General features: G+C 47.4%; 1 protein-coding gene across 4 annotated transcripts in view; it reads right to left on the minus strand.

Moving 5' to 3' along the window:
- Nucleotides 1-69: 69 nt before the first annotated feature.
- Nucleotides 70-12,613, minus strand: part of abcb4 (ATP-binding cassette, sub-family B (MDR/TAP), member 4) — a 16,922-nt gene continuing 4,378 nt past the window's right edge. For 3 of the 4 annotated variants that reach the window (XM_027009536.2, XM_027009535.2, XM_035526681.1), the window contains exons 8-28: nucleotides 12,606-12,613; nucleotides 12,220-12,391; nucleotides 11,795-11,908; nucleotides 10,873-10,983; nucleotides 10,595-10,720; nucleotides 9,255-9,458; nucleotides 8,714-8,884; nucleotides 8,423-8,584; nucleotides 8,050-8,217; nucleotides 7,784-7,930; nucleotides 7,580-7,684; nucleotides 6,773-6,850; nucleotides 6,466-6,549; nucleotides 5,834-6,037; nucleotides 5,536-5,636; nucleotides 5,249-5,389; nucleotides 4,321-4,477; nucleotides 3,635-3,832; nucleotides 2,235-2,441; nucleotides 1,932-2,078; nucleotides 70-1,742 (exon numbers count right to left, since the gene is read on the minus strand). The exon at nucleotides 12,606-12,613 is cut by the window's right edge and continues 117 nt beyond it. In XM_027009536.2, coding sequence (XP_026865337.2) covers nucleotides 1,539-1,742; nucleotides 1,932-2,078; nucleotides 2,235-2,441; nucleotides 3,635-3,832; nucleotides 4,321-4,477; nucleotides 5,249-5,389; nucleotides 5,536-5,636; nucleotides 5,834-6,037; nucleotides 6,466-6,549; nucleotides 6,773-6,850; nucleotides 7,580-7,684; nucleotides 7,784-7,930; nucleotides 8,050-8,217; nucleotides 8,423-8,584; nucleotides 8,714-8,884; nucleotides 9,255-9,458; nucleotides 10,595-10,720; nucleotides 10,873-10,983; nucleotides 11,795-11,908; nucleotides 12,220-12,391; nucleotides 12,606-12,613 — 3,009 coding nt within the window. In that variant the 3' untranslated portion in view covers nucleotides 70-1,538. The remainder of the gene's footprint in view (nucleotides 1,743-1,931; nucleotides 2,079-2,234; nucleotides 2,442-3,634; nucleotides 3,833-4,320; nucleotides 4,478-5,248; nucleotides 5,390-5,535; nucleotides 5,637-5,833; nucleotides 6,038-6,465; nucleotides 6,550-6,772; nucleotides 6,851-7,579; nucleotides 7,685-7,783; nucleotides 7,931-8,049; nucleotides 8,218-8,422; nucleotides 8,585-8,713; nucleotides 8,885-9,254; nucleotides 9,459-10,594; nucleotides 10,721-10,872; nucleotides 10,984-11,794; nucleotides 11,909-12,219; nucleotides 12,392-12,605) is intronic. The other variant, XR_003410588.2, reaches the window with a different exon arrangement.

The raw sequence follows: 12,613 nt of genomic DNA on the forward strand, positions 1-12,613 counted from the left end.
AGGGCAATGAAGCATTACTGGCTTTATCCTCTGAATTTTGATTTAGACATTTGTTAAATTGTTTGTTTGTTTTTTTTTTCCATTTTTGTTGGAATCAAGTTTTGTTAAATTGAAACTACTTGCCTAAGTAGTAACTGATTTCTCTGCTTACACCTGACCTCAACATTAAATAAGACTTAAACACTTGCGTTTTTATCACAAAACCATTTTTATTTAGGATATTTCTATGCTCAAGGGTTTTTTCTCCTAAATATAGCCAATCATATTTAATTCCCATAGGAATATTAGTGGTGAACCTCAATGAAAAATGTTTTTGTAGCTAATTGTTCATATTTAAACTTGTCTGAATGGTATAGGGTTGCTTTTTTTTTTTTTTCCTCTTTCTAGTAATCCTTTTAAAATGGCAGAGAAAGTTTCTACTGTAAAGTGTTTTACTAGAGGCTTGTAGGGTTATTGGTCATCAGGTCCAATACTGCATACACAGAAGTTGGAAGTAATCACAGAACTGTACTAGATAAGCTTGGGTTCATATACTAGGGGTTCTAAGTGAGTTCTAAATTAATTTATGCATGTAGTATGAATGCAGTTTATTTTACAATTAGAGTACAGGTTTAAATGTAATTTCTAGCACTTGGCTAACTTTAAATGCCATGAACAACTAAATAAAGCTGAAATGTGGAAAAAATAGAATGTCTGTCTTTTATATGAATGAGTGAGTTGTAAGTGTGCTGTCAAATTCATAAAGATGAATGTGTACCCAAATTGGCAAATAACACTGGAAACTTTATTCCAAAGTTGTAGATAGCCAGCAGAACGTGCTTCAGCTCCTGAGCATGATGCAGTGTCACAAAAGGTAACCTACTGAGTGCTCCATGTTAGTTTCATAAATAAGTGCTATGCTTTTTTAAAAAAAACAAACAAACTGAAGCATCAAAAGTAAATCTCATTTTAGTGCAATAACAGTATCTTAAATAAGACCACATTATGGTACTAAATGGGCATGATCCTGAACTAAGCGCTTGCAGATCCAAGCGTTCTTCAAAAATTATACAGTACAAAACAACTACCTGATTGGACTCACTGTTGTGGGTATGTGGCCTAGTACTCCGTTTGTCCCTCACATAAACTTGGAAGTGCTTGGTTAGTGTTAAAGTAATAAGTTCAACTATAGGTGATGTGTGGGTGAAATGATTAAGGATCCAGTGTAGACCCAGGAGTAAGTATATGGACACAAGAACCAAGGCTTCCTAAGTGTGCTGACCACAGTATGTCTCCTGTCCGTTTTACCAGTGTGTGTTCCACTATTCAGGTATACTGTGCTGAATAACTGGAGAAATAACTGGGTCGTACTCCCTTAAAACCACAGTGCTGCCCGTCTTGTGAGACTGAGCTAAATCCAGTGACTAACATTTCCTCTCTTCTTCAGTAGAAGTCGGTTGTGCTTTTTCCATAAACAAGTGCTACTTTTTCCTCGTTCTCCATGTGTCGGTCCCGACGCAGTGCCTCTCTGCCCCTCTGCTGTGCCCCAGGGGACCACTCTACTTCCCGGGGCCCATCTGTGAATTGACGAGGGCGTAGTACGCTCCCTGCTGGCTGAGGAGCTGCTGGTGCGTGCCCTGCTCCACGAGCACGCCATTTTTCAGCACGGCGATGACGTCGGCATTCTGGATGGTGGACAGCCGGTGAGCCACCACGATGCACGTGCGGCCCTCGCGCGCTTTGTCCAGCGCCTCCTGGACTACCTACAGAGAGAGAGAGAGAGAGAGAGGAAAAACGGAGGTAAGAGCGATAAATTTCCTGATCCTCTTCACAGTGCCGAATATGGAGATGCATGATGACATAGCTCAGGTAGATTTGCACTCCTGTGATGGTGTTGACCCCCCCCCCGGAGCAGCTGCTGGGGTATGCCCCCTCTGGAGTTCAGGGGTCACCTTCTCACTCTCCGTGTCCAGGGCCGACGTGGCCTCGTCCAGCAGCAGCAGTTTGGGGTTGCGTAGGATGGCCCTCGCTATGGCGATGCGCTGCTTTTGGCCACCTGACAGCTGCGTACCTTTATCCCCCGCCTGCGTCTGGTACTTCTGCGCAGGACACAGACACATTAGTCAGGGCCCTGCGCCTCCTTCCCTGCGCTTACGTGTCCACAGGTTCTACCATAAGCTTCTATGGACTGAGGGTCCACAGTCACTGAGGGATTCGCTAAGCATGCGGACCCCGCGGTGTGAGGGAGGGCAGACCTGAGGAAGCCCCTCGATGAAGGAGTGAATGTTGGCAGCCCTGGCAGCCTGCTCCACCTCCTCCGGCGCCACCTGCCTGCTGTTGTCACCGTAGGCGATGTTCTCAGCCAGGCTGCAGTCGAAAAGCACGGGCTCCTGCGACACGATGCCGATCTGCGAACGCAGCCAGTGGATGTTCAGCTGCTTGGCGTCATGGATGTCCAGCATCTGCCGGGCAGAACAGGGGAACAGTTTGTCTCTGTTCGTCTTACTATCTGGACGTCTCTAGTCAAACGGACACGCTCGGCTGTGGAAGGCTTTTGAAACTCTACACGATGAATATTTGCCTGAAGGTCTGCTGGGTGGTTCGTGTTTGTTTTTAATGCACTGAACTTGTTGGCCAGCTTGTGGCACTGTAGAGATTTAAAAGAAGCATCCCACAGGACACCTTTATTCCACTTTCATGTTCTGGGTATCATATTGCTTTATGGTGCAATTTGTCACATTAAATGATCAAGGCACAGAAGGAAGACCAAATAGTGGGGACCATATGTTTATGATATTAAGATTTATTATGTCTTGCTCATGGGGGGGGGGGGGGGGGGGTTGAAATTTTACACAAGATAAAACTTGTAGAGATCAAACACCCGTGAGACCGATCTTATTGTGCTGTCTTTAGTGTGTGTGTGTGTGGGGGGGGGGTAATAAAATCCCACCTTTGATACCTCCCTCCTTGCTCTACCTAAACTCCATGAGGTTTACTCATTTACCTTCTCTGTGTGCAGTGTCAACATCCTGCTGGGCTGAGTCAGTTACTTTATACTCTCTCTGTGTGTGTGTGTGTGTGTGTGTGTGGTTTTTTTTTGCACGTGTCTCTATGTATGCACATGTGCGTGTATGTTTGTGTGTGTGTGTGTGTGTGTGTGCGTGTGTGTGTGTGTGTGTGTGTGTGCGTGTGTGTGTGTGTGTGTGTGTGTGCGCGTGTATGTTCGTGTGTGTGTGTGCGCGTGTATGTTCGTGTGTGTGCGTGTGCGTGTATGTTCATGTGTGTGCGTGTGCGCGTATATGTTCGTGTGTGTGTGTGCGCGTATATGTTCGTGTGTGTGTGTGCGCGTGTATGTTCGTGTGTGTGTGTGTGTGTGTGTGCGTGTATGTTCGTGTGTGCGTGTATATTCGTGTGTGTGCGTGTGCGTGTATATTCGTGTGTGTGCGTGTGCGTGTATATTCGTGTGTGTGCGTGTGCGTGTATATTCGTGCGTGTGCGTGTATATTCGTGTGTGCGCGTGTATATTCGTGTGTGCGCGTATATGTTCGTGTGTGTGTGTGCGCGTGTATGTTCGTGTGTGTGTGCGCGCGTGTGTGCGCGCGTGTGTGTGTGTGTGTGTGCGTGTATGTTCATGTGTGTGTGCGCCGCGTCTCACCACCGCGCCCTGCCGTGGGTCGTAGAACCTCTCCAGCAGCTGGATGATGGTGCTCTTGCCGCAGCCGCTGCTACCCACCAGGGCGAGCGTCTGGCCCTTCTTCACACGCAGGCTCAGGCCCTGCAGCACGGGCACGGCGGGCCGCGACGGGTAGCTGAAATGCACGTCCTGGAGGCGCACGTTGCCCGAGAAGTGCTCCTGCGCAAAGCGGAATTACAGGATTACTGGAGACGTGCGGCTATGCCCCGTTTGCCATTATTCCACAGGGACGCGTGGCCCCGCCCGTTCGGTGATGTTGCAGGGCCACCCATTAACGCCGTGGCCACACCGACCCCGAAGCTTTTGAGGTCATCAACACTTTCGAAGTCCGGCACTTTCGGAGTAACTTAACTCCCAATGTATCACTCACTAGAGACACCAATGAGAGCCAAAAGACACTGAATGACTAATGTAGGCTCAGTGTAAGGTCTTCTGCTTGGAGAGCAGCTCGGAGATATGATGAATTAGACCCAGTGATGTAATGCAGACAAATATTGATTTTCCTTTCGTTTAAAAATGCTCCTCAAGTGAGGAAAAGGTTCTCCTTGTGAGAACTGCTCATTTTCACCAGCGTTTTAGCTGTGCAACGAGACAGCGAACAAGGGAGTGAGGGAAAGAAATGAGGAAGAGGAGGAACGGCTCCATACCGGCTGTTCGCCCTCGTCTGAGTCGTTGTTGATGGCTGAGACTTTGTTGATGAGCATGAGCACGTGGGAGGCGGACATCTTGGCCTTCGCGTAGTTCGGAGTGAAGGAGTTGGCTTCCCCCACTGCCATGGCGCCGTACATTATAGCGGAGATTACGCTGGAAAAACAAACACACACACACACACACACACACACTAAGCGTACAGAACTCTCACACAAACACTAACCAGTCTTCTACTTCGTACAAACAGTTGGCCAATAGTTCATGGGAGGTGAAAGCGTCCATGAAGCCAGGACAGGAAAACAAACCAGTCTTTCTACTTTTACCACCTTGTTAGTCATTTCTAACTAAATGGCTGTATGTTGACTACCCCACTCTCCAGTCTTTGGACACTATACACTCATCAGTTGCTACACGGCTCTTGCAAATAGGCTTTCACATGTGAAAGGTCGTGCTGGGCTGGAGAGGAAATTTACATTAAAACTTGGCAAAGCGCAAAGAAGAATTGATCAAACTAAATGTGGATACAAGTATTACTGTAAGGTGACACATGACGACTCATCACCTTGATGAGCCTGCAGTGGTCAGGGCACTTAGGTTGTGATGAGTCATGTCAGCCAGTCATGTGACTAGAACTGAACCAATTACATGCCATTTAAAAGAGCAAAACTGGAAAAGATTCGCTTTCTCTACTGTTAAAAGCTGCCGCTACGTCGCCCGTTTGTCTGTTTCACCAGTAATTCGCCGATACCCACTGGAAACGGCAACCTTTGTACCCCATAACCCAAACTCTGATGCTGTCCATGCCAGCAGCTAGACCTGGGGGGCACGTGCATTTCATCGTGAGATGCGCTAATTTCAGCTAGCTTGCATAATACCCAGGCAACTGGTCCCAGTATGAGCGTTATCATGAGCTTGGTTACCCACAGGAAGACACCCTCGAAGGTGATCATTTCTTTCTCATAAAGCCAGGAGCCGAATTTGAAACAGCCAGCGTAAGCAAAGTAGATCATGGCTTGGGAGAACGAGAACGTCAAGCCGAAAATGTGCGCCTTCTTCTGGGCGTTCCTGAGAAGACACAGACGATCACCAAAATGATTTTATCAAGCGTGGTTACCATGCAGTAGGGTATTGCAATGATGAACTGCTTTTCATAACCGCACATCTTGATCAATGGTTTGTTAGAAAATGTTTATTGATCAGAATTGTCGTACTTGTAGGGCACAATCAGGTTCTGCTGGAACAGGCTTTCAAACTTGCTCTCTCTGGTCAGTGACACAACCGTGCGGATGTTTTCTATGGCCTCCGTGGCGACCTGAGGGATGGACAGAGGAATGGAGACGCACCCTGTCAGCCACGGGACAAGTTCACATTTCACATAAACAATGTCTCCCCATGGAAGGAGAACCGTTTCTTGACTTTACACTGGTTTGAATATAGACAGAGTTGTTCAGACATCTAGTTTATGTACCCATAAGCCATAGTGTGTCTGTGATGTGTGTAACGCGGTACCTTTCCAGCCAGCTCTAACTCCTTCTTGTCTTTCAAGGCGTGGCCTGCTAACATCTTCATCTGGATCGCTCCGGCGACAGCCATGATTGGCACGATGGAAAGGACAAGCAGGGTGAGCTGCCAGCCGTACACGAACGAGATGATGATGGATGTTCCCAGGTTGGCCACGTTCTGAGCCAGGGTAGCCATCCTCAGGCCCGTCGCCTGCCCATAGAGCATACCGATTAATTCTTTACTTCACAACTCTCTCATCCCGCAGGAAGATTTAGCACACTGTCAGGCTTCTTTGTAGGATAGCCAATAATTCATTACTTTATATACGGCGGGGACAATTTATCTCTGGCCGACCAACAACATTAACGTTAGTTGTTTCGTTGTCTGCATATTCTGATTCTCCTTTCTCTCCCAGAAATGAGTGAGGAATTAACTTTTATTCAGCTTTGTTTTTAACAATTTGATTTAACATTTGATATTCTCTGCCCCTGTCCTTGCAGGTCAGCTGAGCGAGAAGGAGAGAATGCTTAACTAGACTTCGCATTTCGGTGGCCGAAAGTAAATCGGTGCTTTGATGTGAGCTGGACGCTTGGGGATGGTATGCAGATACAAAGGCAGGCAGGGGTATGAGGACTTACACCCTGCACTTGAGCAGTGTCATTGGCCAGTCTGGTGGTCAGCGCGCCGACACTATTCTTAGGGTCGTCATACCAGCCCAAGTCCTGAAAAACACGCACAGAGAGGGAATGAAGCATCTATATATGTAAACTGCACTCTGTATATGAGCTGTATGATCTAAATTCATACTGTGAGCTCATATGGAACACTGTGAGCTCATATGGAACACTGAGCTCATATGGAATACTTTGAGCTCATATGGAATACTTTGAGCTCATATGGAACACTGTGAGCTCATATGGAATGGGCACATCGGTGGGCTCTCACCTGTCGCATCATGGCTTTAAAAGCTCTATATCTCAGTCTCATGGTCAGGATCTCACCAGCTTTCCCAAAACAGAAACCCTGAGCAAGAGAATTCCAAACACACTTTATAGCAGACATTGTACTGTTGGCAAAATCGCATCTTCTTTCATGCCCACAGTAAACAATAAAAGGTTATAGTAAGTCATATGACGATTTTCAGGACATAGTTTATATAGTTTAATTTTATTTGTAGCCTTGTGAAACTTGAGACTTCGAGTTTGATTTTCGCTGATGCATACTACAGTTGATTCTGTGGACCCTGAACTCTCTAAACATTTATGTGCATTATCTATTCTTCAGGGAGGGTTACACCCCATAAAAGCGCAGCCATCAGTGCAGAGGTTAGGACTTCTGCTGAGTCCATGGTCACAAGAAATTTCACTCATTATCTAATTTATATGTGGATTTAACAAAGCGTAATTAGATCTCCACTTCTTAAATGTTACAGCTGCTCTTATTTCATGTTGTTTGTAACTGAATACCCCTGGAGGGATAAATTCCAGTTGTAATGAATTTAGGTCACTGTACCTTAGTAAGAGTGCAGGTTATTCAGTAACTCATCAACTATCAGGCCAGTGGAAGCTACGTGCACTTTTTACATCACGTGCACGCTCCTCAGCTCTGCCACACTGCTACAGGCAAGTGAGCTCAGGGGCTGACATAAAGGTCCCGGTTACTGAACAGCCGTAACAACAGGTAATAAAACCTCGGTGTGCGTGTGCAGTAGGGCAACGGGCGGAGCGCTGTGGTTGTCAAGGCCGATCGCACCTGTAAGAAGAGCGCAATGAAAGAAATGACACCGATGACAGCAAAGAGCAGCGAGAAGAGATTCGCCCTCTCCCTTTTAATGTCCTCGTCCATCTCGGCAAACACCTGACAAGAAAAGAGGAGGATGGGGGGGGGGGTCTATTAGTACTCTAATTATCCAAATGATATATGGCCTGAACTTCAGCTTTGGTGGGCGGGACCTACGGCGATGATTTTGGAGAAGATGATCGCAAAGGCAGGCTGCAGGCCGCCGTTGATGGTGGCACAGAACACGCCCACTACCATGTAGGGCCACTCCTTCTTATTCAGACCGAGCACGGTGAGGAAGGACACATCCGGAACCTTCTCCTCCTGCACAGGGCGACGGAGAGAGAGTGAGCCAGACGTTTTTAAATGGCTACACACGTCTGATCAAAAAAGGGGCCGGTGATGAGAGTGTATTTCAAACTCTGTGTGTGTCAGAGTTTTACTGGCGCTGGGTCTTTGTCTCCATCTTTCAGTTCGTTCTCCGAGCCGATGAAGCTCTTGCTCTTCTGTCTGAAGAGTGTGTGCTCGGTCATAGAGGTGAGCGAGGGGCTTTTCTCGTCTAGCCCCACCTCCTCCATGACCACTTCCTCAGCCTCCGTGCTACTAAAGGTCTGAGGGATTAAAGTAGTGTTTATGTACAATGTTCAAATATATGCACATACATATACACACAAAGTCACATGAAGTAACTCGCTGTTTTAAGTAATAAGTTATAGCCCGTGTCCTCTCTCTATAATGTAAACACACACACACACACATACACACAAAACGTTTCTTCCAACACTTTTCTGTGTACTGGCTGACGCTCCGTCTCACCTGCATTGTGACGAGAGAGTGGTAGACGCCCTTTTTCTGCATGAGCTCGTCGTGTGTGCCCAGCTCCACAATCCGCCCGTGCTGGAACCCGGCGATGATGTCAGCGTTGCGGATGGTAGACAAGCGGTGCGCCACGATAATGGTGGTCCTGCCCAGTCTCACCTACCACACAATGATGGCGGGAACTTCTAACAGTGCATTACACCTTTTCTCCTAACTCCCGCCACAGTAAGGAATCGCTGTCCTGCAGGCCATTCCGGTGTCCTGAAGTAAAAGAAACCTCTCCCTTACCTTATCCAAGGCAGCCTGGACGATCGCCTCGCTCTCCGTGTCCAGCGCGGACGTGGCCTCGTCCAGCAGGAGGATCTTGGGATTGCGCACGAGCGCCCGGGCGATAGCGATTCGTTGCTTCTGCCCACCGCTCATCTGCGTGCCTCTGTCGCCCACCAGGGTTTCAAATTTCTGAAAAAAATGGATTAGAGTTGGATTAGAGCGCACAAGATGCAGCCAAAGGACACTTGTGTCAGACCGATCCCTGTCCGAACCTCAGTCTGCTCCTACTCCATAACAGCGGCTCTATTAGCACCAGCAGGTGCTGGAGCTGAAAAGACAGTGCTCAGGTTACTAATGGACAGAGGCTAATTTCAATACAATTGAATTCAAGTTTATTTATATAGCTCTATTAAAAATAATCATTGTCAAAGCATCTTTACTGGAAATTTTACTTAAAACTTAAATGCCAATTCGTGGCTAATGACATCAGAGGTGTATAGTCCAGCTGCTTTATTAAAGACATCTCGCATTACATCGCGCAATCAAGGGGGCATCTTACCTGAGGCAGCTTCATGATGAAGTCATAGGCGTTGGCCTCACGCGCTGCCTGTTGGATCTCTTCCTGCGTGACGTCCTCGCGGCCGTACCGGATGTTCTCAGCGATGGTGGTGGCGAAGAGGACAGGCTCCTGGCTCACCACACCGATGAGCTCCCTCAGGTAGCGCACGTTCAGCGTGCGAATGTCATGGCCGTCTATGCACACCTACAGACAAAGGCCAGACCACCTAAGTAGGATCTAACGCCACAGCAGAGAGGCCAGCTCAATTCTGCTCAATTATGGATCTAGGAACACCAAGACAGGAAGGCAACCTAAGGTCATTTTATTAAACTCTTAAATGGTTTGAAGCATTGAGAAGTACTGATTGCAAGGGCTGAAGAACTTGGCGGGGGAAGTTAATATCGTTTGAGCTGAAATAATCACCCCGCTGAATGGAAACTAACTTCATGATAAATGGTATGTTGGATACTGTTCTATAGATACTCAGCAATGAGAAGTCAAGAGTCCTTGTCTTCATTACATACCTGGCAGTAACTGTTTTGAATCTATGTGAATCGCTTCCCTGTTGGAACAGTAGTACATGAATAATATTCAGGAAATGTGCTGAAATCTTAAAAAATATAAAGGGCGGGTTAGAGGGTCGAGAAGGCAGCTTAAAGAGTACAGGAGTGATATGAGGTATTTTTAGAACGGAAGCTGAAAAATTGGGTGGCTAAGGGTGGGTTTTGTTCCACATTGCTTGAAACAGTCTTGGTTTGCTGTGACACTATTAACAGCTTAATAATGTAAATTGGCCAACTAAATGATCACTGGATGGGTGAGGGAAGGTCTTGAAGGTCTCCAGAGTCAGCAGCAGTAAACTAACACCTCTCAACAGTCTTCTTAAGACTCTTTGTTTTGGTACTGATTGACAAATTGGTGAGATCATGGCGTGTAATATATGTGAGACCTATATGTTCAGATCTAGCGATTGTGCGTGAGCACTGCTACATGAGTTCAGTAGCTCAGTAAAACTCTTTACTCATGCGAATTGTGTGAAAGATAAAAAAAATCTCCTGCAGCGAAGACATCAGATCCTAGACTCAGCTGCCAAAACTCATCCTAAAACCTTGTGTCTGGGTGGGCGAAAGCCAGCCAGCAAGAGAACAGACACTCTTAAGGTGTACTGCATGGTGCAGAAAGTTCCCTGGAAAAAAAAAATCTCTCATAATGTGCTGCAAGGCAATATCACCATTCCATATTTACTCTAGTTTTCTTTTTAAAAAGGAAAAAATGGAAATTGTCACTCTCCATGTGTATTCAAAGTCTTTTTCTCTTTGCCTCTCTATCTCCACACTTACTGTTCCCTCCTGGGGGTCGTAGAAGCGTTGGAGCAGCTGGATTGTTGTGCTTTTGCCGCATCCGCTGCTACCCACGAGAGCAATAGTCTGACCACAGCTGACCTTCAGGCTCATACCACTGAGCACCTACACACACGCACACACGCAAGCACGCGCATACACAGATACATGCATATTACATATGCACATTCACAAACCCACATCAGGAAAGATGAAACCATTACAAACAATGCTCTTTTTTTCCGCTGGCACCAGACTTGGTACCGGGCCGAACGTACTTTCACATCCTGCCGTGAGGGGTAAGTGAACTGGATGTTTCTGAACTCGATGTTTCCTTTCACTACGTCGGGCTTGTAGCCTTGATCAGAAAAACTGTCGATGTTCGGCTCCTGTGGGCAAAAAACCCCCCAAAACAAACAAGATTAAACCAAACAAAACCAGAGCGTGGAAAAAAAAACCTGCTTTTGCTACGTGGCGCATGTCAAACCAAATGTTGCCGTGTTCGAGGGGTGCGCTGTAACCGTGCTTAGTGGAAGCCTGTTTGGATGGGTGGTTCAAAGCTCAACAGCAGAGCAGGCCTTATCCTGAGATCCAGAGGCACACACAATGGGAGGAAGCTCTGGAGGCATGCTCCCATTTATCTGGACACGTTTCTGCCCTTTTCTCTGTACCTCAAAGCCCCTACCTGATTAGTGTGTGTGCAGTGTTTGTTATGACAGGACAACCGAGGGGTCTAAATAAAAACAGGTTTATTGAGTTTGCGCGTGTGCGCATGCGTGTGTGATCCCACACCCTATCATCTTTTGTTCGGTTTCGTCCCGTAGGAAGGACCACGGGACGTGAAGTAGGAAGTTGCAGGCGGGTATCTGCACCATCGTGTAAGCAGCGTTTCCATGAGTCCTAACTCAAGGCCGTATATCAAGTAACTTATTCTGACTGCCTAACTTCCTGTTTCTGTTCCTTAAACCTTTTGCTGATCACTTAATGTAATGATCAGCAACAAGGAATTATTTTCCCCCTAACCCATGATTTTACGACATTGTGGGAACCGAAATGACACCGTGTCTGACCTTGTGTGTCTCAGAGGAAGCACAAACATGTGCGCGCAGGCGTGCATCTTCTGCACGAGGAAAGGCAGACTGACCTGCAGTGCGTTTTCGGTGAGGAAGTGGAAGTGACTGTGATAGCAGTGTTGCTCACATGATCGATGATGCTGAAGACCTTGTGAGCAGCCCCCCGCGCGCTAGCGAACGCCTGGATGTTCGGGGACGTCTGGCCGATGCCGAACGCACCGATGATGACGGCAAAGAAAACCTAGGTGAGAGGAAGGGAAGGCTTGATCCGTTTCTGAAATCCAGGCTGTAGCCTACGTCAGACTCTGAATCCATTTGACGCTCCTGGATTTTGTCATCGCTGGTAGTTCACTGAACAGTTAAAGTAACCAATTAGCCGTTTACTTTCACTAAACCTGACTCCTCTGTAAACAGACCGCACAAAATCCTTAGCACCTGTGCTGCATTAACTGTCATTACAAAATCCACGACTGGATTTTGGATTCCAAGCACAGAACAGAAGGCCTCTGCTCTATGCATGACGACCATGTGTCGGGTTGGGAGTGCTCGTACCGTGAGCAGGGATCCGATGCTGTACTCTCCAGCAAAGATGAGGGTGCTACCGTACCAGAAGGCCAGCGCGTACGCCATGTAGATCATGAAGTAAGTGAAGCCCACCGCGATGTTCACCGTCACCGCTTTCTTTATTCCCACGTTCTTCGCCTCCTCCAGGTTTTTCTGGTACCTAGCGAGAAGGTCGAGCTTGTCAGGGGGACCTCAGTACACCGCCGCGACCGGGAAGAAGTGGCTGTTAACTGAAAAGCAGGTTCGGAACTCGAGGAAATGGCACCTGACTGCAGAACTGATCTGCCCGAGGAGCAGTATCACCGGGCACCGGCCACGTTTCAGGAGCGTCATCACACACGCACACATAAACACATGCGCGCGCGCACGCACACCTTTGGAT

This window comes from Electrophorus electricus, chromosome 5 (assembly GCF_013358815.1).
Source record: "Electrophorus electricus isolate fEleEle1 chromosome 5, fEleEle1.pri, whole genome shotgun sequence".
Lineage (NCBI taxonomy): Eukaryota > Metazoa > Chordata > Actinopteri > Gymnotiformes > Gymnotidae > Electrophorus > Electrophorus electricus.